General features: G+C 34.3%; 1 protein-coding gene across 1 annotated transcript in view; it reads left to right on the top strand.

The window, feature by feature from the left end:
* The first annotated feature begins 994 nt into the window (after window positions 1-994).
* LOC126820731 (uncharacterized) overlaps window positions 995-27,211 on the top strand; it is a 62,747-nt gene continuing 36,530 nt past the window's right edge. Inside the window, exons 1-12 of the mRNA XM_050548823.2 lie at window positions 995-1,338; window positions 4,597-4,730; window positions 7,505-7,703; window positions 9,033-9,169; window positions 11,406-11,628; window positions 12,993-13,112; window positions 14,863-15,133; window positions 16,132-20,585; window positions 22,494-22,577; window positions 22,926-23,079; window positions 23,744-23,916; window positions 25,034-25,164. Coding sequence (XP_050404780.1) covers window positions 20,414-20,585; window positions 22,494-22,577; window positions 22,926-23,079; window positions 23,744-23,916; window positions 25,034-25,164 — 714 coding nt within the window. The 5' untranslated portion in view covers window positions 995-1,338; window positions 4,597-4,730; window positions 7,505-7,703; ... (3 more) ...; window positions 14,863-15,133; window positions 16,132-20,413. The remainder of the gene's footprint in view (window positions 1,339-4,596; window positions 4,731-7,504; window positions 7,704-9,032; window positions 9,170-11,405; window positions 11,629-12,992; window positions 13,113-14,862; window positions 15,134-16,131; window positions 20,586-22,493; window positions 22,578-22,925; window positions 23,080-23,743; window positions 23,917-25,033; window positions 25,165-27,211) is intronic.

Here is a 27,211-nt window from a genome sequence, read left to right as displayed (position 1 = left end):
TCGATATTGGCATGTATCGGACCGTAACTTCATGGATTATGGCCCCTGATTGTATGAAAAATCGCGTTTTTAGCTTGTGGACCCTATAGATGTCACAATTTTTATCCGATTTTGTTGAAATTTAAAATGTAAGTTTATAACCCAAAGATCTCGGTCCCTTTCGATATTCGCGCATATCGGACCGTAACGTCCTGAATTATGGCCCCTGATTGTACCAAAAATCGCGTTTTTAGCTTGAGGTCCCTCTAGATGTCACAATTATTATCCGATTTAAAGAAAAAAAACGTTCAAATATATCACTGTTACACCGTAATTTTGGATGAGTTCGAATTTCGTGAAAATCGGACCAAAACTGCCGGACAAACTGGCTGCCCCTGGTAGTGTAAAAATGTGGTATATCAAGGTTGTGGAACCTCTAGAGGTCACAATTTTCTTCTGATTTTGATGAAACTTGAAATGTAAGTTTATAACTCAAAGATCTTGGTTCCTTTCGATATTCACACATATCGGACCGTAACTTCCTGAATTATGGCCCCCGATTGTACGAAAAATCACGTTTTTAGCTTGTGGACCCCATAGAGGTCGATATTCGTGCATATCGGACCGTAACTTCCTGAATTATGGCCCCGGACTATACGAAAAATCGCGTTTTTAGCTTGTGGACCCTATAGCGGCCATAATTTTTATCCGATTTAAAAAAAAAACGTTCGAATATATTTGTGAAAATCGGGCCAAAACTGCCAGACAAAATGGCCGCCCCTCGTACGCAAATAGTGTATAGCATCTGGTATATCAAGCTTGTGGACCCTCTAGAGGTCACAATTTTTATCCGATTTTGATATGAGTTGAAATGCATGTTTATAACCCAAAGATCTTGGCTCCTTTCGATATTCGCGCATATCGGATCGTAACTTCCTGAATTATGGCCCTTGAATGTACAAAAAATCACGTTTTTAGCTTGTTGTCCATGTAGGCTTGCCTTACCATACTCATATGGGAAAACCCACAAGTTATAAATAGTGCTTACGTCGTTACATGGCGTAATTTGAATTTTATGTATTTGCATTCCAGTTTCTCTATTCTTAGAACTCAAAAACTGTAAAGATTCACTGTAATTGCTGGTGTGTGTGTGTGAAATAGCTTTATTTAACGTCTACTTCCACCGAAATGATATCGCCTGGTGTAAACCTTATAGCTTAAACCAAATACATGTAGGCTAATTATAAACTGAATCATTTCTAAAGAGAGCTCCAGGAAAATAGTTCTTCGCGGAGAATAATAATATGCTGGATCTGAAACCACCTTTTCTCTTACTTCTGTTATTTCTCCTTCTTAAAGGTAGGTTATTTTAACAGATTCAATATTCCTGTGGGCTGTTAAAACACAGTAGCAGATCTAGAAGCTGTGAATAGGGGGACAGGGGTGGGGAGAGAGTCAAATCTAGGCATCCACCCACAATCCCACCTCACAATGAATGTCAACAAAATACTGATTATAACACTGCCTGAGGCCCCAGGGCAGTAGAACACAGATCGTATTGCCTATATTATAGTTTGTTCTCTCCCCAAAAAGCAGTTTTATTTAAAGGATTAAGTCACTATTATAATATTTGGGACCTAGAAATTGACACAAATGGATCGCAACGCATCTAATAATGTAATATGAATGTATATAAACTGATTTACATTCAACCATTCCCCTTTTGACTCTAATTTCAAATCAATTATGTTCGGCGAGATACGCCAGAAGTCTCAATTGAATGGCGCTGGTTATTCCAGTTTGACATGACTTGTGGAATATGTCTAACCTCGTTCTTCGAGTCCCTTGTTACAAATGGCGCTGTAACGCATTATGGTACACGATTCGTCTATCAATGATAAAATGTTTATTTTGTCTTAAATATTGGATATCAGAAGCCCATATTTTCCCTGTAAGATCACAACCCCAATGTTGATTTAAATTGACAAATAATTCGCGTGTTCAGTGTTGAAGGCTTTGGATGATATTGAGTTAGAGACTTAGGCCCATATTCTCGAACACTGTCTAAATTAGTCATTGATTAGACTTAATCACAGATTAGCTCATCAGAGATTAGAAGTTCATTTTAGTTGGTATTCTTGAAGCTCTGATCAGCTAATCTCTGACTAAAATAATTGTTAATCAATGATTAACACTCGACATAATCTTCCTTGGCCAATGTACCATAAACGAGAGACTATCCCTAATCAAAGATTAGTTAATCAATGATTTTGAGTTTTTGTCAATGATGTTAAGGGCCCTTGACAGGAAGTAGAAAGGAAAGGCACACAAAGGGGTTAATTTTATTCATAATCTTATTAAAGATCATTTAAAAAGACAAAGAAATCGCTCCAGTGCATTATCTTCTGAAATTCAAATTTTCATAGCTCTCAGATATGGTATATCAAGGTTGTGGACCCTGTAGAGGTCACAATTTTAATTTGATTTTGATGAAACTTGAAATGCATGTTTATAACCTAAAGATCTTGGTTCCTTTCGATATTGTCGCATCTCGGATCATAACTTCCTGAATTATGGCCCCTGATTATACAAAAAATCGCCTTTTTATATGCCCACATTTTCATGTGGACGTATATTGTCGTCGCCCCTGTCCGTCCACCCATCCGTCCGTCCACAATTGTTTGTGAACAGTCTACAGGTCACAATTTTTATCCGATTTCAATGAAACTTGAAATATAGAGGCGTTTTTGTGAACCGATTAGATTAGACCGATTAGCTACTATACGCATTTGTGAACCAAGTTGATTATGCTAATCGTTACATTTGTGAGACGATTAAACTCAACTGATTAGGCAAATCGACCTAATCGTCCCAGGAGGTGTTTAGGCGATTAGATTTGACGTTTTCAAAATGGCGGAATGTTCGACGTCGTAAGTAATTTTTAATGCTTATTGTTGTTTTTTTCCATAAAAAATGTTTTTTTAAAACGCATTTCACGTGTTTTATGTTAACTTTATAGTCCACAAGAATGTTAGATCACCTCTAAGCAATTTTATTCATTTACAGTTTTTTCAATATATTCCTCGATCCTAGGTTTTCTCAGGACACTTTTTACATGTTTTGTCACTTCAGTTTTCAAAAAAATACTTGAACTTGTTGGACATAGGAGATTGTTTCTAACGGCAACCATTTTTCCTTTTTTGCGTAGATAACCTTCATTTGTCTTTAACAAGTCATCAATAATTAGCAGAGACAATTTTTTTTTTTCTGATCGGTGTCCGTGATGGCAGCCATCTTACCAAATCGTAATTATCTAATTTCACATTTGTACACCATAGCTAATCAAATCGAAATCATACCAAATCGTACTAGCAAATCAAAACCTAATCTAATCGACTCACAAAAACGCCATAGGTTTATCACCCTAAGATCTCTGTTCCTTTCGATATTGGCATGTATCGGACTGTAACAATGGCCCCTGATTGTATGAAAAATCATGTTTTTAGCTTGTGGACCCAATAGAGGTCACAATTTTTATCCGATTTTGTTGAAACTTGAAATGTAAGTTTATAACCCAAAGATCGTGGTTCCTGTCGATATTCGCGCCTATTGGACCGTAACTTCCTGAATTATGGCCCCTGATTGTACGAAAAATCACGTTTTTAGCTTGTGGACCCTATAGAAGTCATAATTTTTTATCCGATTTAAAAAAACGTATTATTATATCACTGTTACACCCTAAGGACGGCTGAGTTCCAATTTCATGAAAATCGGCCCAAAACTAACAGGCAAAATGGCCGCCCTTCGTTCTCAAATAAATTTTCACCTGTGCTAACAATATCTATCATTATTAGCTATTGTTGAAGACCATAACTGTAGGCTACTGGTACTTAATCTCTATTCTAGTAGACCCTGTCATTTATTATCGCAACAATTTATAGCGACGTTCTCGTAAGGAATGAAACACTGGGGATACTGAGGATGGTAGCTACATGATGTACATGTTCCCAAAGCAACGACAACGAGTTTTACAACATCTATCCGTTTATAAGATGTAACCACAGGGTAGCTGCATAATCTGGCCAAAATTGTTTTTTTTCGGGCAAACTCTAAAATAGACGAGAAAGTTCAATTGATAACAAAAATATAAAAAGAAAAAATCGATTTTGGCTCCAGTTTTAAGATGCTGTCTGGTGAATGCAGCTGCAACAGTCTGATTGGTTAAAATCTGCCTGGATTAGCACTACGAGAGGATTAATAACCCTTTTATTTTTAAAATTTGGTGTGAAACATTGGGACCGATTATTGATTGTTACCATTTCTGTTCCATTAATCTATTATGTCTGGAAAAGCTTGTGAGCACTATAGAGGTTAGTTTTCTTGAAGGCATCCTTATCAAATTTGGTCAACATCCACGTTTTCTTTCAGATATGCTGCTGTCTAAGCTATATTTTTTTGAGGCATAGCTGCTATGTGGGCATTATTCCCACTTTGCATATAGATCTATCTTTCCTACATGAAAATGGTCTGATAAATGAGAACCATATCATACTTTAGGACTGGAAGATTTCACCTTATTGTCTCTTTTGAATATATAAAATAAATATTTCTCTACAGTAACAAATGGACAAGACAATGGCAAATGGTCCACTACAACAAGTACAGAGATATCAACAGTTGTTGGTTGCAAGGTAGAAATGGAATGGGTTAATGCAGGTCCTGTTGATGAATTCGCAATTTATAAAAACCAGGTAAGTGATTTCTCTAAATTATGATTTAAAGATAGGTTCCCAGAAAAATATTTATCGGGTGGTTATTTCCAATAAAAGTATATGGCAATTTTGGTGTATATGGAAAGTAGAGATATCCAATCTTACTAGAAAAATACTGGATTCCCTGAAAAACACTCATGGATCGTATACAGAACAAAAATGTAAGGGTTCCCCTAATCGACAGCATGCGAAGATTGAGCGCTTGGTGTACATTTTGATAAACTTTATGAAGAGTTAGACGTACAAACACTTTCTGAGATAAAAATCACGGAAAAAAGATGTGGGCAGTGGATAATCTGAGAATTTAATAGGATTCAATATTTGTAATAAATAGTCAGCGATTAAAGACAACATCGTTTTGTGTATACAATGAATTCTCCGACTTTGCCCCCGTTGCTATAGGTACCATGAGAGGTAAGTCACATGACACTAGGGTGACCACCTGTCCCGCATTTAGCGGGACAGTCCCGCAAAATGTTTCCAAGTCCCGCGTCCCGAAAACCAACCAAACTGTCCAGCAATTGCTCACATGGAAGATTTCTATACAGTAATATGCCTGAATCTAGTCTCGCTATAGTCTATTTGAGTATTAGTCTAGTCAAAATACTGAAAGACGAAAGACCCACCACAAATTCCTTTAGAAGCTCTTTTGTACCAACATGTAGATCACCTTTCCCTGTACATCATTCTGAAAATTCACCGAAATCCACCGGTGTGCCCCCCCCCCCCCTGTCACTGGTGCAGGACAGAGGGCCTTGGTCAACGTATACTCATTCGGATGAGACGCAAAAACATCCTTGGCAGTTGGAATTCGATATAAGAGTAAAGGCCGTAGCACCGGTCCCGGGCACAATTTCGATCATAGGACACAATATGGCGTATGCCCGTCTTCATTAGCCCAGTCGGGTGTTAAATCCCATTTCAATTTCGATATTTTAATGTAATAAACTTAAGAAATGAAAAATATTGACAAAATTCAATTTATATAACATTGACACCTCACACTACAACTACAACCCCTATCAGCAGCGCAACCGACAACACCACGACCATCACCATACTCAAAGAAAATTAAATTAAATTAAATTAAATGAATATAATGTAGTTGTTACATTATGAATCACATAAACAAAAAAACATTAGCTGACTACTGGGGCATTTGCCGTGACCGAAGGCTATGTATTTCTATTTTATATATATATATATATATATATATATAAAACAAACAAAAAAACTGGAAGACAACGGATGTATCGAATTGTTTGTTCCTTTATTTTGATATGTATACTTGGTTTAATGGAGTATCAATTACATTCGCTTTCGCTTTGTAGTCTCTGAATTAGTAAAATTCAAATATGTCCATTGATGCATAACTAATGATTGTGTAAAGGTATCTTGTATGTGATGATCAACCAGGGACAGTAAAAGATGAATTACGTAAGATTTAGATAAAGAGCTGACAGTTCTTGCAATAATAGTTTAAACATACATTATGCAAGAGCTAAATCTGCCTTTTGCAGGTCTTCCTTTAGGCTTGAAATGTTATATAAACCATTAGACATTATTAACAAAACAAGACCATAATCAACTCTCGATGGCATAGGATACTCGAGCTTGAACTAGATTAGAACGGTTCGCCATTTAAAAATTTAATTTAAAAATGGGAAAGCGAGGCTTAGTCTCGAATATACCAGAGAGAAGGAGAGATGGGTTTTAAGTCCACTCGACACAAACTAGGTCATTTTGGGACTAACACATGATTTAATTTTATTTCAATCATTCGCTTGCGCGTACGGGTCTTTAGCAGTGGGAGGAAACCAGAAGACCCAGAGAAAACCCACGAGGTTGGACAGACGACCGCGACACTCCTTGTCACGTACAACCGGGGAATCGAAACCACGCCAGTTGACTCACTGACAGACCTTATGATACAGCTCGCACGTGCTAACCATTCAGCCATCCAGCCCCCCAGCTCTTAAACCATGCATCTTTAACCAGCATAACATCCTTTATACTAAGTTATTATAAAATCTCAATCAGTTTCACAACATTTAGCATAATTAAACTTAAGCGATAAAATCTCAAAACGTTTCACTGCCTTCGGCATGATTTAATTTTAGCGATAAACGATTAATGTACATGGATGACAATTCGGCAGTCATTTGATTGTAACTTAAAAATTTAATTCAACGCCAACGCACCCTTTCAAACGGTTCTGTCGCACAAATTAATAATTTATATATTTTGTTTGAAATGAAAGATATGAATATTATATGACTTGAATTTATATTGTTGCTATCTATTATTATCCTAAAAGATTTGTGGTAAATATCATATGACACACGAATACAAACCAGGCTTGTGTGAATATTTCATAGTTTGATTTTCTATTGTTGCTATGACGAAAAGTGAAGTGACTATATCAACATTGTTATGCATACTGCCTCAGTTTTTTTTTTAAAAAAAGATGATGTCCCGCAATATGATCAAGCAAAGATGGTCACCCTACATGACACAAACATGACCTCTTTTGATCGATTTTTATAGCTGGGTATTCCTTGGGAATTACAATGTTTTGAGAAGGATTTGAAGCAAAATTATGATAAATTAATTAGTTTGAATATGTTTTTAGTCCAAATATATCATCAAATCACACAGTTTGTGCACAGGAATGTATCTTTAAAATCTGCATAGATACCTCTTTGTTCTACCATAACTTTTATGATTTTCTTAAAAATATCAATTTATTACAGGAGCACATATTGTCCTTTGAATCTGGTGTGTCACACAAGCGTATTGGAAATGAGAGATTAAGGATTAATCAGCTAAAACGCAGAAATGGAGAATTAATTACTCTAACTATAAACAATGTTGAAACCAATGATAACGGAATTTATACATGTAAACTTTTACCATCTAACCAAGCTAAAAATGTTACACTCAAAGTAACAGGTCAGTCTTTTTGGTGTATATTATTGTCCCCTATGAGTCCATCTTATTAAAACACAGATCCCATATCGTTCCGTTTTTATAGTTACACAATTTCGTTTTACTTGTCTTTACTACACTAGGATCTGAAAGAGCTGTTATCATTGACGTATTCTGAATGGTGTGAGGGATTAGCCAATGAAACGGTCTGTGTGTTTTGTATGGAACTGTGGGTAATCCACTAGTAGCGTCAATGGTGATTGGTTAATCAAATGTCTGACGTCATAGGTCAAAAGCCGCTCGTATGACCTCTGACGCGACCTATTGCTACAACCGGTCATATCTTCATGTAGTGTAGGCCATTGAAAGTATAAAAAAAACGAAACGAAATATAGATCTGTATTATAATCAGATTGCCTATGAGTGAATGCTTTGAAACAAAACATTGTCCCCTTTGAACAAATGCTTTTAAATAAATCATTGTCCCTTTTGATCGAATGTGTTTGTGTTTGAGAATTTTGATCTATGGTGCCTTTGAGCTTGAACTAGGACGAAAACATCATTCTCACACATGTCAGTATGTGTGTAAATACTATGTGACTAGCTCTTTCTAAATAATACACGGTCAACACACTATGCAGCAATTTAATTTCTGTATTCATAGACCTTTAAATTGATATGTGACATATATGCATTTTACATAGAAAATGGCCAAGATATGTAGCAGGCCAAGAACTTATGTCTCATCTAGCCAGAGCTTGTCACATACATTGCCATTCAACAAATTCAAAAGGTCACACAGTATTTTTGGTATGTAAATTGGTACAAGCCTACATTTAAATCTGCTTGTAATACAATGTGCCCTATCTGTGATGTACAATGTAGTAATATTGATGGTGAAAATTTGTGCTATACATGAAATATATATATAATGTGAGGCTAATATGAGAATTTTAGTTTAACTATGGCCTTGACTAATTATTGGTTTCATATTCATAGACAAGGCATATCTCACTTAGACAAACTGAAATGATTGATAAATTCATCCATAAAATCATCTTTAATTTGCTAAATATTTAATTCTGGGTTATAAACAAAATATCACATCTGACACTCCTGGTGGAAAGTTTCCACTGCCCATATAAGGGTGGTTTAGTAACCAATCATCATATCATCATAATTAATTTCATAATATTTGTCCAATTAAATAATTGACGGAGCTGTCTAAAGGCCACTGCTAATGATTAAAAGGCATTGCTTACATTAGTAAAACGAAGAAGCTATCTAGATTTCACCAGTTTCTGATAATATCCTGCATTTTGATTGGCATATCAACTTTTATTGTTATTTCAGAATTGAAGTGGAAAACAGGAAAAGAAATAAAAGCTGTAAACCCCTGGACACCAGTTCCGATGAGTTGGGAGTATATAGATTCCTCAGGTACTGGTATGGTTACTGCAGTAAGAAGAATGCCAGGAAATTCAGATTGGGTAATTTAATATCTTTTACATACAGACTCGTGGACTGTATTTTACTAGTCTCAGCTTTAACATTAAGCATGGTAGCCTCATAGGTCCCTCAAATCTTTTGTAACACCATGTACCAACGTACAGAGATGTATATTTTCTGAGATGCAGTGCCGTAATTTAGTCTGTGAGCAAGAATTCTATTGGAGTCAACTTATAGAAAAATGTGAGTGAACTATCTCCTTTAGAGCTGCAATTTCATATTTTTAAGTTATATTTTTAAAATTTATTAAAATAAAGCCTTAAAATAGATGGTATCTATAAACAGTCCTACCTTGTTAAAGAATAATCCCATTAATCCTATAATTCACTATTGCCAGTTGAGAAATTGGCAAAAATATCATTTTCAACTTTAAATTCAAACGTTTGAAGATAGTTATTCCATGGGAGGGAAAAGAAAAACAAGGGAGGTAATTGTGTTATTATTTCCGGGGTCAAAGGATTTTTAAGAGGGAGAATAATACCTATAATCGTATAATAGTGAGTTGACAACCTATTGAGCAAAAGACATAGAAATAATTATGTTTTGACTTTCTTAGAAAATATGAAATTATCGCTTTAAGGGCGTTGAGTAGTCTTAGATGCACACTAATGTTTCAACACCAATCTTATTAAGACTTTGCCCACTTGTTCTATGTGTAAAATAACCGAGAGGACACATAACAGTCCGACCATTTGTTGTGTAATAATGGAGATACTAACGTAAAGAAAAAACTATTTATAGCAAACAAGAAGGTTTCCCCAACCCAGATCACTTCTTGAATGAATTATGACGTCGTAAACACCGTACACGTCATTCACAATAAACTATCATGGACGCCCCAAGCTGTAGTTTCATACCGGATCATTGACGTCTATCTATATATGACATCAGAAAGAATTCCCTCTGGAGCAGCTTGTTAGCTGGAGCACTCAGCGCTATACAAATTGATTATTATTATCTAGGTCTACTATCTATCGCAACTGGAATTTCATTTTTTGATGGTCGAAGACTACTATTTTTGAATGTATAAAATGATTTGAGAGCGGTGGAGTAGTGCACTGAAGGGATTATCGATTTCTCCTTTTTAGCATGTACTGATAGAACATGGATACCAGACAAACCACAGCCTATAGCCAAAAGTTATTCTGTGGCTTTTTTGGAATTGCAATTAGCATTATTGTTCATCCAGGCATAACTGAGAAAATTTGACTTTTGTTGCCATCCGTAGGCCCTACTCTTTATTATCCTGCTTTTGGGTCAAGCTTAAAACATAATAAGTAAATAAAATTGGTATATTTTTGGTGATTAAAATATGTAGTTTATCACCCCATATAACAAAAAATGTCATATCTTATGAGCAAAAATTACAGTGCTAGTTTTAAAATGCATTTTAGACTGCTCAATGCCCTCAAATATCACCAGGGTTTTCCGACATGGTTTACCCCTTGTCAGTGGTGCAGTACGGAGGGCTTGACAAGGACAGCTGTCTAATCGTTCAGATGGTACGAAAAATTGAGGCCTGTGTATACATTGGCATGCACGTAAAAGATCGCTTGGCAGTTGGAATTCAATATGAGTAGGCTATTGTGCCGCTGCCCGGGCAAAATTTCCCTCATAGCCCACTGTATGGTGTATGCCCAACTTCATTAGCCCAGTATAGGAGCAGAACAATAGGATGTTAAACCCCATTTCATTTCATTTCACGCCCTTAACCATCTTCCTAAACAGGTGGAGTCATATTTCTGGGAGAAGGGGCAGGTATAATAATAATAATAAAAATAAAAAATTTATTTAATGAGGCAACTTATTTAGTTTGCAAAAAAAAACTAATCTCACATAAGTCCCTCCTAAGCTACAAAGACATATACATGTAATATCAGGAGGCCATATCTCTGTAATATTGAATTTACCTAGCACTACTGATGTGCAGTCCCTCTCACTATTGTCTTTTTCAATTGGGGGTTGGGGGCGAATGGTTAACATGTGCGTTGGATCAGTTCATTAGAAGGTCTGTCATTTAGTCAAGTGGCAAGGTTTTGATTCCCTGCTTGTACGTGACAACGAATAGGGTCACCTGTTCAACCTCGTGGGTTTTCTCCGGGTGCTCCAGTTTCATCCAAAAGACCCATATGTAATTCCTGACATGGCCTAGTTTGTGTCCCATTTATCTCTCTCTCTCTCTCTTTTTCAATTGCATGTTGTATTCTTATTCTTCAGGCAGAACCGTTGGCACGTTGGGAAAACAGTTTTCTTGTTCAAGTTAATGATCAACTGAGAAGTAGATTAGAAGTGGCCAATTTTACAACAACTGCTACTGGCAATAAGAGAACATCAATGGTATTGAAAGATGTAACCAGAGATGATCTTTCTTACCAATATCAACTATTATTGGAATTTGGAAAGTGTCAGAAATATTCTGAACCAATAGAATTAATACCTGGTAAGGTAACATACACCCACCAGAAACTTTGTCATCCACGCTGAAATTGAAATAAGACACTCTAGAGACTACACATGTCATCCGATCTTTTTATACGCCCACATTGAAATGTGGTCTTATATTGTCGTCGCCCCCCCCCCCCCCATCCGTCCGTCCGTCCGACGGTCCGGCATCCACAATTGCTTGTGGACACTCTAGAGTTATGGCCCTTGATCACTTTGAAAAATCTTGTGGATGCTCTAGAGGCTAAAGTTAATATCCGATTGACTTCAGATTTATACAAAGTGGTTAAGGTCATGAGATGAAGACATCTATTGATTTTCAACGATTTCGGTTAATTACTGGTATAGCTATTGCCCTTAATCATTTTGAAATACCTTTCAGGCTAAAGTTAATATCCGATTGACTTTAGATATATACACAGTGTTTAAGATGGCCCTTGATCATTTTGAAAAATCTTGTGGATACTCTAGAGACCAAAGTTATCATCCGATTGCTTTTAGATTGATAAACAGAGTTTAAGGTCTTGAGACGAACAAGTATATTGATTTTCATTGAATTTTGATAACTTGAACAGCAAAATCAATGATATTAAATGTTTCATATACTAAACGTTAGCATGTGTCAGAACTAAAAGCCAAACAATTTCTAATGATTTTCGGATAATTACTTAATGCGGTGTTACTCTTTAGCAGATTTAAGTGTATTATAAATGTTTCATTACTGACAATATACAAAATATGTGACAACACTTGTTGACTGCTCGGATGACTTAGCTGCTGTGAGTGTATGTTTTGTTGCCTGGCAACCTATTTATATGTCGGTTACATTAGTGCGTTGAAGAAGCCTAGTTATTTCTGATAATAACTTCCTATGATATGGCCCTTGTAGAATTTTGTGTACACCCTACAGACAAAAGTTGTCATCCCTCTGCTTGCAATTTATATGTCCTGTTGAGAGATTTGTGAAACAAAGATGGCCATCGAATTTCAATAATCTTAGAAATTTATGTGGATTGTTTATATTAGGGAAACAAAGAATCCTATCACATTTCAACACATAACATTTATATACTTCTAAAGTGATGGCTCTTGCTCACTTTGAAGAAGCTTGTAAAGGCTGTATGGAAAAAAAGGTATAGCATCTTTTGAATACACTACCAAACTATCTTTACTTTTTGGACTTCTACTTCTGAAATACTTGACAGCTTTAAAGCAAATTTGGCAGATGTTGTTGCTAATCCAATTGTATCTGGTACAACAAAGGAAATGGAATAAAAACTTAAAGAAAAGGAAGAACTAATGGAAAAACATCTAATTTTAATCAGATTGCTATAGAAACGAAATTAATGTTTTTTATTGTAGAAAAATGTGAGGCTGTGCCTGAGTGTTCGATGACAGTAAGAAATGTGTTGATAATTTTTGTTGTTCTACTCCTACTGGCTCTAATTATGATAATCATTTTCTTATGTATATTACGAAGACGTAAGTTATACTAAAAGATTATAAAATAACAATATGTATGAGGAATGTATATGTGTGTTAGGTTGGAGATGATAGGAGGCATTATCTATATCTTCTATATCATCTTCTGCTCGACAAATGATGTTTGTTCCATACATATATGGAGTGACGATCAAAAGACCATGTGCAAGAGAGTTGTGCAATGTAAAATGATGCTTGTCATCTGAACTATCCTTCATAATTGGAAATTCATTATTGTCCCCCGCCTTTCGAAGAAAGCAAGCGGACTCTTAAAATCTGTCTCTGTCTGTCTGTCCGCCGTCCATCTGTACGTCTTTTTGGGACATACAAACACTCCTTCTAATTGAGCTAGAATGCATTGATGGAGTTCGATGATGAGCATTTTCTGCATAGGGTAAGCAGAGATAATTAAGTGAGAGTGATAAAACTTGGTCTATAGTTTCATTACATCAATACCTTGACTAAGTTCGATAATGAGCATTTTCTGCTTAGGCTAAGTAGCGATAAGCAAATTGATTGATCAAGACTTTGAGGTAGAATGTTTAAACTTGATGTAGATGTTCATTAGGTGATTGTCTTGACTGATTAACTTATTAACATTTTCCACTAAAGCTTTGGGACAAGATAACTTTGATTCTATCTGATGGAGAATGATGAAACTCACCTTTTAATTGAGGTAGAATGTTTAAACTTGATGTAGATGTTTATTAGGTGACTGAGTTTCCCACTAAAAGCTAAGCAGAGTTAAGCAGCAGTTTCATTGTTGGATGCTTTGGGACACGATAACTTTGATTCTGACTGATGGAGAGTGATGAAACTTAGTGTATAGTTTCACTACCAGGTACCTCAAAACCTTGATTGAGTATAGATAATCAGTTTGATTGCTCAATACTTTTGAAAATGATAAATGTGAAATTAATCAATATGTGTCACCTATTTACCTATTTATTTTGGCTTGTTCAGATGGAATTACTGCTATGAACAACACGCTAGTACACTCTTCTGCGTGTCGACAATTTTAAAGCTGCCGATTTTAATTTGTGGGGTTTTGAAAATATCATCCCCCAAAAGTGGAATATCATTCCAAGCCGGTTATATAATGTTGTGAAATTGAGACTCAATATTTTTGCATTAAGTTGTGAATTGTAGTTAATGATAGTGAACTATTTTGGGTGATAAAGTAAACACTATTAAAAAATTCTCTTTTTATTACGTTTCTATGAAATGTGGGGTTTTTTGTTGGTTGGGCTGATTTAGCTGATGAAATTGAAAGTTTTTCAAAATTTCTCTGAGTGCCTCCCTAAACCAAATATTCTGCATCCACCACTATGTGTTCTGAACCTGCAGTTACTTTGTGTCAATCAGTCAAGAAATTACCTTGGTCAGAACTATAAGGATCCTATCCTAGTGAAGATCATGCTCAGGTTCGAATTATAACCTTGTGGGGGCCCCGGAACAAGTCCAGAAAGATTTGATTTAGTGCATTCTGAGGTATAATCAGGGTGTGTAACTCAAGTTAAATAAAGTAGAGCTATTGAATATTTTTTGGGTATTAGAACATAAATTTAAAACATAAAGGTACGAATCCCAGCTAATCTGTCGCTATTAAAAGGCTAAATGAAATACCTTTAGTCAAAAGTCGATCATGTTACGAACATCGGTCAATCTTATCAGTTCAGAAGCTTTTGTTGTGATTTAAGGGTGGTTTGAGAGGTTGGGTAATCAAGTGGTATTACTTTTTGTATTGAAGGTTTAATTCATGGTATTGCAGTAGCACTAAAGTCAAAAGAGACACCAATAGATTCAGCGTTACCATTAGTTCCAGAGAATGGGAATGCTTCTAGTACTAAAAATGGTACATTTGGGAGCGATGGCATGGATGAAAGTAAAGTAAAGTCAAAAGAGACACCATTAGATTCAGCGTCACCATTAGTTCCAGATAATGGGAATGCTTCTAGTACTAAAAATGGTACAGTTGGGAACGATGGCAAGGATGAAAGTAAATCTTATAACATGGAGTGGTAAGGAAGCCTCCTGCATACATAGGATTTTAGATTTTGCTTATTTGTCATAATAACACCTAATATACTCTAGTAGTTCGGCATTCAATTGTACTTATGTAGAGGGTCACCGATTGATGTACACATTGTCACTTACATCAATGATTTCATAGATTATAGAATCTTGTTTTCCAAATTTTTTTAAGTATAAAATTGGGATGCTTCAGCATGTTTTAGCTTCATTTAGACCAATTCAATTACATAAATTCATCTGGCCATTAGGGTAGTAATTAAAATGGTGTTACTATGAATTCTCCAAAGAAATAGAGTTTGTAAAAAAATTAAATGACAAAGTGTAAAGAACACAAAATTGGTGATCCGAAGCTATACAATATTGTAAATATATTATGTGATCAAAAAGTTAATTTTTATGCATCTATATTTTTATACATCCATAATTCTTATTAACACTCTACATGTCAAAAAAATTTGAGAATTTTTCCAAACTTGCTAGGTCTATCGAGGAATCCTTTTTTGCCGAAACCTTGTAAGCATTCTACTGATCAAAGACTTTTGTACTTGTTTGGAAATCTTGCTGCAATTGTTCAGCTAGTCCGAAGGAGGAACCCTCTCAAAATTTAAAAAAGTGCAATGACAACCCTTTTCACTGAAATTCAGACTTGCCCATAAAGTTTGGGCGTAGTTATTGCCCTTATAAATTTGAAAGCCTTCCTCGAAAATGCTGCTGATGCGTGTATTTGTTTTCTGACAATGCTATAAATGATATTATTTAATTTATCACAGTGTCTGATCAAATATTTATGTATTTATAAAGATAGATCTGTATATAATGGTGAACCTTTTTTAATTTGTTAGTAGATATTAATAGTCATGTCTCAGTATCAACACATATAAGTCTTCAAATTATTGTAACTGTTTGGCTGATGATTGATAATCCAAATAATTTGAATAATCTCCAATGTTTATGTTTACATTCTACTATTATATATTTGATTTAGAAACTGTTGAAAAGGCCAAATCTTCCAGCTGTGAATCATCAAGGTAATATTTCTAGAAAGTAAGATAAAATTCATTTGAGAAGGACTAATGATATAATTCAAATGATCCTAGGCATTTTGAAAACAAAATCATTGGAGAGAGTGAATTCCTGACATATTTCAGAAAACAAGTAATCAGAGTTTAGAATAGTACTGTATTTTGTTTATTTTTGGACATCTGTGGCTCTACTGAGACTTGAAAATAATTTTGTGATAAAAAGAAAGATTTTTGTTGTTATTTAACAAGTTTTATATTTGTTACAAATGAGTGATATATATGCTTTAATTGTACATAGTCTTCGTTAAATTTCATTTATTATTTATGAAATTTTATATCTGGTATTCTGGTGGTTGATACAGCTTCGCTTATTATTATTTGATTTGGCAGGGTATCACAGATTGGCTCAGTTCATTGTGGATATGGGAGACTGTACACTTGAATCCCCCCCCCCCCCTTAAAGTGTCCTGCTAATGATTAAAAATCGGTGAAGAGGTTACTCTGAGATTATCAAGGTGCTGTAAATGCATACATATTCTGTAGCAACCAATACCACTTCTCAAATGTGATAATATGTAATGAATGTATATACCTTTTTTACTAGGTAATTAAATCCATTAATTACAGTCATTTGATTTTTTGTATTTAAGAGGTATTTTAAATTTTATGATTTGCATTAGGACTTTTTGTCATTTCATTTTTTATATTTAATCATTGAAAATAAATATAGCTAAGCATTATTTTACTTATGCCAATCATACATCTTCATATATGAATGTTGAATATTTTCAAACATTATGTTGTTCTCGCTGAATTTATAAGAACAGGGTCTCTTTTACGTTTAGTATAAAACGGTCCATGGTAAAAGATAGCAACACAGCTCACTTCTCTACAATGAAGATCCAATTTACTTTTTAGAAATGCTTAAATAATTCAAAAAAACGTTATTGAAAAATCCAAGGACTGACCTATTTCCTGAAAAAAAATATATATATACATGTATGTTTCTATGCGTAAATTGAGTTAAAATGGCTGTATATGGTTTGACAATCTAAAATTTTTAATTCAATCTAATTTGAACAACCCAGATGTAACCATAATACAGAACAAATATCATGAAAAATCAGGGGGAGGGGGGCCAATTGATGAAGACAGCTTCAACACTGTTTCCTGTTTAAACTAGTAAAACTTACCGGTACTAAAAAAGACCGATTCCAAATAATGTTTTTGAATGGAAAATGGAGATCTCACTGTTAAGTTGCGTTTAAAGGGGCATTACTTAAGATGAGGCAAAAAGCGGGAAATTCTTGCTATGATAGTTAAAAATAAATAATGAAAACAGAATATGTGGAAAATGTCAGTCAAATTGCCCCTCTCTGAACCAAGATATTAGCTATTCAATTTTCGGCTAACCTCGATCATCATCACTGCCATTCGTACCATAATAAACAAAGTCTTCATTATCCCTTTTTATGTTAAATTATCCATCACAAAACGTATTCAAATCCACATGCTAACGATGGCATAGAGAGTTGATTATGATCTTGATAATTTAATTAATGTCTAATTAATAATTTAGATAACATTTAAGGTATAAAGAAAGACCTGCAATAGGCAGATTTAGCTCTTGCATAATGCATGTTTAAATAAGCATTTTAGTTTTACAATAATCAAAGATTTCCTGTCCATTTTTAATAATTCATTTTATTGACTGCCAGTTAATTTAATTTATATTTTTTTTTCTAAGTTATGTTAAGTATTATTTTTTTTTTGTGAAACATGTTATCACATTTATATTTTTCTTGTACCTTGATGGAATTACAGTAAATTTTTTCTTTGATATAGTCTTCATCTATAAGGCAGTTAGAAATGGAAAGTGCATAAATATTAAAAATGTACAGTTGCATGGATGTTTTAACTTTTAATTTATTAGTTTGAAATATCTGACCTTTCCAAAATATCTGGGACTGAATCTGATTAAACTCACATGGCAATTACTTTTCATTTTATTTTTGATGTTGTACTATTGTATTGACATCTGGCATAGTTTCTTTGAAGCTGGTGTGCAGAACACACATGGATAATTTATATTTACACAAATTTTTGAACCATTCATATTTACATGAATTTATGGACCATTTAAATTCACATGAATTTATGGACCATTTAAATTCACATGAATTTATGGATCATTTAAATTGTATGCGTAGTTTTCTGGTGGCGACTGTAAGAGTTTTAAAACCAGCTGGTAATATATAACAGTGCCTAATTGGCTGTGATAGAAACTATGTTAATGTAGGATAACAAAAACATAGAAAAATAAATGAAATTATAACATAATTTTAATGGTGAGACCAATTTTAGCATCGGTGAGGAAAGTTATCTCAAACTAGTTTATTATTGAATAAAAGTTAATGAATTACCTTATTTAGTTAGTATCAGATGAATGCCTATGCATTGCCATGTACACAACCATGTCTGATCTTTATGCTTTGTTCAAGTGTTTAACTACGTTCTAATTCAGTCAATGATTCTGCTGATACTGTACATTTATTTTTTTATATATATATAATAATCAACTGTTGCTTATACTCTGTGCATTATTGGGTTTTTTTAATATACATGCTTTTTATATATTTTTATCTTTGAAAATACTTAATGTTACTTGATGATCAAAATCATCAAATAAATATATGTTTTAATGTGATCTATTGTCTTTGTCTATGTGAAATGGTAACCACAATCAGGCATTGCATATTCAGTTATAAAGTATATCCCAGGGGAAAGCATGGAGTTAATCCACTATTTAGTTATTTTAACAATAGATAGATTAAAGATGACAGCTTCCATCCACTTTTGTCAATTGGAAGTGAATAAAATGACTAATGTAAAACAAACCAATTAACTAAAAAAAACTCATTTGAAAAAATCAAGAACCCATATTGAAAGATCTGGTAGTGTTGATGATTTCACTAACAGATTCTTGAAACAGGGCACCTAGAGTATTTATCTTTCATTAGAATTTACATATGGACTTTCTCTTTTAAATATATAAATGGGCAAATCGCTTCCTTTTAATGTTATCATATTTTGCAAATTATAATCTCTTATGAAGTCAAATTGGGGCATATGCTAAAAATATTTTACTATAAATTTTAGAGTCTTGTGTGAAAATAATATGTACACTTACTTGCACTGTAAATTTGGTTTCAAAATATTTCCTATGTCCCTGTCAAAAGATTTAATTATTGATTTTAACACTAATTCACAATTACCCTACAAAGTTTGAAAAATGCATTATTACCTGGGTTATATTTTTGCATATCAAGGTGCAGTTATTAACTTAAATTTAACTTGATTAAACAAACACTGCATGGGCATAATGTACAGCTACCAATCTCTCTTAGAAATAAGCTATGGTAGGAATAAAGATGAATAATCTACAAATACGATGTTCAGTTTGCTATATTTGGATCCCAGTCTTGTACCTGCCAAGGAATAGGGTTGCCTGTCCTACTTCTTGGGTTTTCACCATATGTTAGTCCCGAAATAACCTAGTTTATATCTCCATGGTAAATTTCATCATTAAGCATAGTTCCTTAAACAACAGTATTGGTAGTATCTGGTAGCATCCCTTCAATATGATACTGGGACAATCCATATTATCTTCATCTTTATGGAGTATCCAGGACATACTCAAACTTACGTATTCACTAGAAATTTTGAAAATTTCCCTTATACAGCCCCCCCCCACACACACACACACGCACACGCACACACACAAAAAAATGTGAATCTGTTCACCAAAAATGAATTATTATTCTCATGTATTGTTCAGGTTATTTATTACATTCAGATATTTTTTGGGAACAACATTAATTGCTCAAAATTCATTAATTACTCAAAATTCATTAATTGCTCAAAATTAAAACAGTTTTAAACATGAATCAGTTGTGGCTCATTTATGATATCTTTATATGAACTGATAACAATAAAATGTTATCAATATGATATACCAGAGTTTTTTTTATCTGTATTAACTTTAGCATTCTGCTGCGGACAAAGTCAAGTGATAGACGGGGAAATCGCCAATTGGCTTTATCAATTAATTTATCTTCATGATTTAAATATTTTGCAATAAAGAATATTATCCACCAACCATACAACTGGAACATTTTTAATTTTCACATCTGAAACGTAATTTGTTGCGATTAATATGTGAATTTGGATAATATTTTTGTCAAAATGACCTATTCTTGGATTATCTGCCTGGGTTTTATCTATTTGTTAACTTTGTGTACAGCCCAGTTATATAGTTCTTGTAATGATGTATACAACACAGAGGGTGCCACAACACCTGATGGGGAGTATGTTATATCTGTGGGTATTGGTAAAGCTGTTAGTTTCTACTGTTACGGTAAGAATATTAGTTTAGATATTTTACAAATGTCTCAAATCAAATGCCGCTAATTACTTTAAAGGCATATTGACACCAAAGATATATTTGCCACTGACATCCCAAGTTCTCGTCAGTCACAATCTGACTGGCAAAACAAGCATTCAAAGCATTTTGGGTTGAGCAAAGTATAGTTAAAATATATTGTCTAATCTTTCATGCAATTGCAGAATAAACCCAACAAAAACTTTGAATTTGTCAATCATTAGGGATCTGCATAGATAGAAGTTGATTAATCTCAATGAACCATCGCAAAATATTTGAGAGGTTATAAGAGTCATCCAAATAGCAGTCGTAATTGTAAATGCTATTGACACTTCGCTTTGAAGACATGTTAATGTGAATTTCAACACAACTTTTTCTCTCATTTTCTCTATTGAACAAGTTAATATAGAATGTGATATTCTTGCATAATACACGTTAAATAATAGATTTTAGTAAGAGAATACTGATCCTACATAATAAAGGTTAGATAATAGATTTTGATAAGAGCATACTGATTCCTACATAATAAAGGTTAAATAGTAGATTTTAAGAGCATACTACTAAGTAAAGTTATTCAAATTGATTATATTTGACTTATGGCTGTTTAAAGTTTACATGTTAATAGTAATAATAAATAGGGTCTCATTAGCTTCGGGTCTATATTCTTCATCAAGGTTTTTTATACTTGGATGTTCTAAATAAGAAACCATAATAAAATCATACAAGATATGGCTTGTTGTTCCTTTAATACTTTATTGAACAAAAAAGAAATGTATTAAAAGTTTCCATCCATACTCTCATTCATTTAGCCTATTCTGTTGGGTGGGGGGGGGGGTGGATGGCCGAATGGTCAGCACGTGCGCGTTGTATCATAAAGCCTGTCATTGAGTCAACTGGCGTGGTTTCGAATCCCCAGTTGTACCTGACAAGGAGTAGGGTCACTGTCCAACCTCGTGGGTTTTCTCCGGGTGCTCTGGTTTCCTCCTACTGCTAAAGACCCCTACGTGCAAGCAAATTATTGAAATAAAATTAAACCATATGTTAGTCCCGAAATGACCTAGTTTGTGTGTGTGTGTGTGTGTGTCTCTCTCTCTCTCTCTCTCTCTCTCTCTCTCTCTCTCTCTCTCTGTGTTGGATGTGTACTTTTGTAGAATTAATTAAATTCAATTTATTTTCCTTTAAATTTTTTATGGACAGAATGTTCTACATACAAGTTAGATAACCTTGCTCGACAAAGATAACATCCCCCATCCACTACATCTGTGTGTTTTTGTATATCTGATAGTGGGAATGATAATGTTTCTGCTGTTATACCCCATATAGATATACCGGTAGATATAGACTATATGTCCTATCAATAAATAATTCTCTCTATTTAGTGAATTAATAAATATTGTTTATCCTGATGAGTTAATAAAGATATGACAAACAAATACCATTGATGATTTTAATTTTCCCAATTTCTCTGACACAGTATGTTCCACAGTGATGGTGGATATTGTGTTTTGGGAACCACTAGCACACACTGTTCCCCCTATTTGTTATTTTGTGGATTTTGATTGCCTGATGGATCTATATTATTGTGTTCTGAAAACAAAAAGAAACCACACCCACTTTTAAGCATGGAAAATAAAAATAAAAAATGCAAAAACATTTATTCTGTGTTTAAACATGTTTTTGACTGCGTATGGGCTCAATCTAGACTGAATGTGTATGGGCTCAATCTAGACTGAATGTGTATGGGCTCAATCTAGACTGAATGTGTATGGGCTCAATCTAGACTCAATGTGAAAAACCATTCTAATGTAAAATTGGAAGATTATGTTTGTGCTTTGTTTTGCCAACAAAATAAATATTTCAATTGTGTTTTGTTTTCCCATACAGGTATTAAAACAGGGAGACCTCAAACCTATGTCACATTAAAAGCTGGAAGACTGAATAATTATGCAATGTATTACCAGTATGTAGGTGAGTATGTTATCTGATTTGTCTTTCATTGCTTCAGGAAACATAAATTGTAACATCAGAATGTGCATCCTACAGAGTAAATTTAATCCTCTCTATAATGAACCATTTCATTCATTAACTAAAACCAATATTTGTGGTTAGAGAGACAGATAATTTGATTGGTTGATGCTTTGGATCATGATATAACTTTGATTCTAACTCAGAGAGTGGCATCTATTTAATTTAGCTTTCCTCTGTTTCTAGTTATGGACTTCAAAATGAATTGTATTGTTTATTATATACCAAACAGTCATTATCGGTTAATCAAATGCACAAATGATATAATGATAAAAATGTTATATTTTGTAGGTAATGCAAAAGATTGTGGAGATTCCCTACCTAAGCAGAATTACACAGCTTGGGGTAGGACAGAGTTTATTAGGCTTCGAATTGACCCAACCACATTCACTGTAGATTTAACAGACTACAGATTTACTCGTCAATTTGGTCCAAATAGAGTATGGTCAGTATTTAAACTCACTTGTACTTTATAGATTCCTGCTTTTTAACACAGGGTTAACAAACTGTTATAATAAATACAATAGAGGTACACTAGTCCCCAAATCATGATAGGTTATCACACATTATCTGTTTCAATAGTGTATAAATTATAGTGATCCAATTGCACAGTAAAAAGCTGAAATAGGCTTCAAATGTCAGCAAGTAATTTAGAGAGAGACAGAGAGAGAGAGAGAGAGAGAGAGAGAGAGAGGGGTGGGGTTGTAACATCCACTTAATACAAACTAGGTCATTTTGGAACTACATAGGGTCTTTAGCTGTGGGACTCAGAGAAAACCCAAGAGGTAGGCAGGTGACCCCACACCACTTCAGTCACTGACAGACCTTATGATCTAAAGTGCATGCATTTGACCATTCGGCAACCCAGCCACCCAGTAATGCTGTAGACAATTAGATTGGGGCTAAAATGACACACACTTTGGTCAATTTAACAGTCTTGAAATGAAATGTAGGTATTAGTTTCCAGCGGGTAAAATACATAAGCTTACGGTATGCTAATAAAATATTAGTCTGTGAGCAGGAATTATCAAAGACGATGTAAAAAATACAAAAACTTACTTTGAGTACTGTCTTTCCATTATATAGTAATGCTGTCTATTTATTAACAGTTTTGGATGTGCAGGTGATAAGTTCTCTGCCATGCCAAAATGTCCACCAAAGGGAAGGTTTAAAATGAGTTTCGGTGGAACACCATTTGCTGTAAGCGAGTCCATACAGTGGACATGGGGTGGAACATTTGCTGATGGATCGTCAAATGGTCAACCAAATATACAAAATACATGTAAGATTATTTAGTTCTTAAGGAAGCAATCTGAAATATATCTGAGTAAATAAAACTGGTTAATTATGTTTGAAAGACTCTTTGAAACTTTTGTCTTTGTCCTGTGCAAATATCTGAGGCTCTGCGATACTTTAAAGTTTATGTTTCCATGTGTGTGGAATATTTCGATGAAATGTCGATTACCAGTATTTGCTTTACTAGTTTAGGGTATATTTGAAATCAGGGATGCTATTTCAAAATTTTGTACATTTTAGTTGGGGTTAACAGCTAGAGTCCAGAATTAGGTCACCAGAAGTGGTTGTAGGCTTCAGGAAATAAGGTCAATAAGCTTCCATTCACTTTAATGGACATCAACTAGAAATATTTCTAATGTTATGTAACATATGGTGTTCTGAATAATGTTTATGATTTGTACAAAAAATTAGTTGAAATAGAACGACCAAGGTTATAGTCGTAAATTATCATCATCTATTCACTTAACCCCATTTTTGAAATCTGAAATGGTTCCCTAATCCCTTAGCTGAATAATATAAATGTTAAAGTATAAAATATTGTAATATTTGTATTTATTCCATATTGGATGTTTTGATACGACATTGTAATTTATATTTATTGCAGCAGGATATATTGGATGTTTTTGTATTAGGCGTAACATGTATTTAATGCAGCATATGTATTGAATGTTTTGATATAACAGTGTAATTTAGATTATTACAGCAGCATGTATTGGATGTTTTGATATAATAGAGTAATTTATAATGTATCTATTACATATTGGATGTTTTGAATTTTGCAAAATAAAACATAACAAGTACACAGACTAGTCATAGAGACATAGAATGACTCAAACTAAATAAAGAAAAACAGCTATGAACTTACTTTATTGTAGAAATCTTCTTAGTGTGCCGTTCAAAATTTTGCAGCACACTTAGGAAGATCTCTTGCACAGGTGTGCCACGGCACATGGTTGAGAATCACTGGTATAAAGTGTAATTTGTCCCCCACCTTTTGAAGATTTTAGTGGGAACATCAGCCTCGCTGTTACATGGATTGTTTATATCTACTACAGCAAATATTGGATGTTTTGATACAACAGTGTAATTTATATTTATTGTAGCATATATTGGATGTTTTCAAGACCATGCTGATAGATTATTACCAGTTAAATATTTTAGGGATAGTGGTATGACTGTTAATAAGTGTATACAACATTGTGCAACTAATGGCTTTGGATACGCTGGAGTTGAGGTATGTTCTTCCTTCAAATGCAACTATGTGATGAATTCCACTTTGGTCTGTCTTTCTTGTTAGTCTCAAAATGATAAAGGTTTGATATGATGAGTTACTGCGATGAGATCTTTGGGTTTTAGGGTTAAGCTGAAGTCTTATTTATTCATTTTAGTTTCATTTGTATCCAATTTTTATCCATATTCCTGAAGCAATGACCTGAGAAATCCCTCTCTGGCCATTGCTGGATTGGCTTCTGATAATTGAGCTTTTGAGGGAGTGTATCTATTCTTCCCGTTCAATCAAATCTATCCCAAGTACAGCAACATGAAAGCCCTTCGTTTTATCTGGGGTCTTCCCTAAAACTTTTGACAGTGATTTAAGGTATCAAAAACAGTGAAATTATTGTTCGTCTCCAAACAGTATTGTTTACATTGTATCCGTGTTGATAGCCTCGTGTGTCACGCAGTTAGTTTTTCTGCAATATTCTGCTATGCACGGGTTAATTAGGCATAATAAAATCGTGAGCCATGATGTAACGTTATGTAAACATATTTGGTCCAATTTTGAGCTCTTTTTAAAGCGTAATGATATTGTTACGCAGTTGGTTGTTAATCAAACTATTGACCAGTCATCGTTTGAAACAGAAATTTGCTTCCTTTACAGCTGTGTTTGAAAATGCAAAAAAGTGTATTTGACTAATTTCCCGTGATACACCCTTTTTGACACTTCACCGACGATATGCAGCCGAGTGCCAAATTATATCAAAAATCGCGATTATAGGTCTATCTCCCAAAGATCTTGGTTCCTTTCGAAATTGGCATGTATCAAACTGTAACTTCATGGATTATGGACCCTGATTGTACGAAAAATCTCATTTTTAGCTTGTGAGCACTTTGGAGGTCACAATTTTCATTCAATTTTGATGAAACTTGAAATGCATGTTTATAACCCACAGATCTTGGTTACTTTTGATATTTAGGCATATCAGTTCTTAGCTTCCTGAATTATGGCCCCTTTTTTAGCTTATGGTCCCTATCTAGAGGTCACAATTTTTATCTGATTAAAAAAATGTTCAAATATATCACCGTTACACCATAATGCCCCTCGTACGCAAATAGTGTAAAAGTATGTAATACCAAGGTTTTAGACCCTCTAAAGGTCACAATTTTGATCTCATTTTGATGAAACTTGAAAGGTATGTTTATAACCCAAAGATATTGGTTACTTTCAATATTCACACTTATCAGACAATAACTTCCTGGATTATGGCTCCTGATTGTACAAAAAATCGCTTTTTTTTGTAGCTTGTTCTCTTTCCATCTCTTGCAAAATGTGGGCTTATCTTGCCTGGCAACCACTGGTTATCCAATTTTGATGAAACTCTTTTGAACGTTCAACATTGAAGCATAAAATCAGCTGTATCTCGACATTAGCTGTCTTTGTAAAGCAAAAAGATGTTACATTTTTTACAACCCATTTACTTTTTTATATATGAAATGTACTTTAATGTAATCAATTGTAAATGTATCCAATTCTAATTCATATGATGAACCGGTACCATAGATTTTTGCAATGATGCAATATTTAAGAATTTCATTATCCATTGTAGCATATTCTAGACATTTGAACATGCTCAAAAATTTCAAATTGTTTTATAGCTGATTATGACTAATTGCGGAATGTGGCTTCCTTCTGGGGGAGGTATAAATTGATACACCACACCACTATCATGCTTTGGCGGTTGGGATGGCCTATTGGTCGCGAGTGTCGCACTTCAAACTCTAGCTGGCGGGTCATCTCTGGCTTGTGGTTGTGGTTTCGATCCCAGGTGTGAGCATATGTGGCCTCTTATAGGGAGGTCTTCTCAACCTTGTGGGGTTACTCCGGGTACTCTGGTTTCCTCCCACGGGAAAGACCCCTGCGTGTGCGCTAAGTATAAGAAAATAAGACAACTTGTCTGCGATATCACACTAATAGAAGAACTATCACGCTTGTTTGTGATAGCACCCAAGGTGGAAGCAGATGTTAAGCCTTAAGTAAGAACACTATTATGACCATTTTGACA

The sequence above is a fragment of the Patella vulgata genome, chromosome 5 (assembly GCF_932274485.2).
Source record: "Patella vulgata chromosome 5, xgPatVulg1.2, whole genome shotgun sequence".
Lineage (NCBI taxonomy): Eukaryota > Metazoa > Mollusca > Gastropoda > Patellidae > Patella > Patella vulgata.
This window is presented reverse-complemented; position numbering and strand designations above follow the sequence as displayed.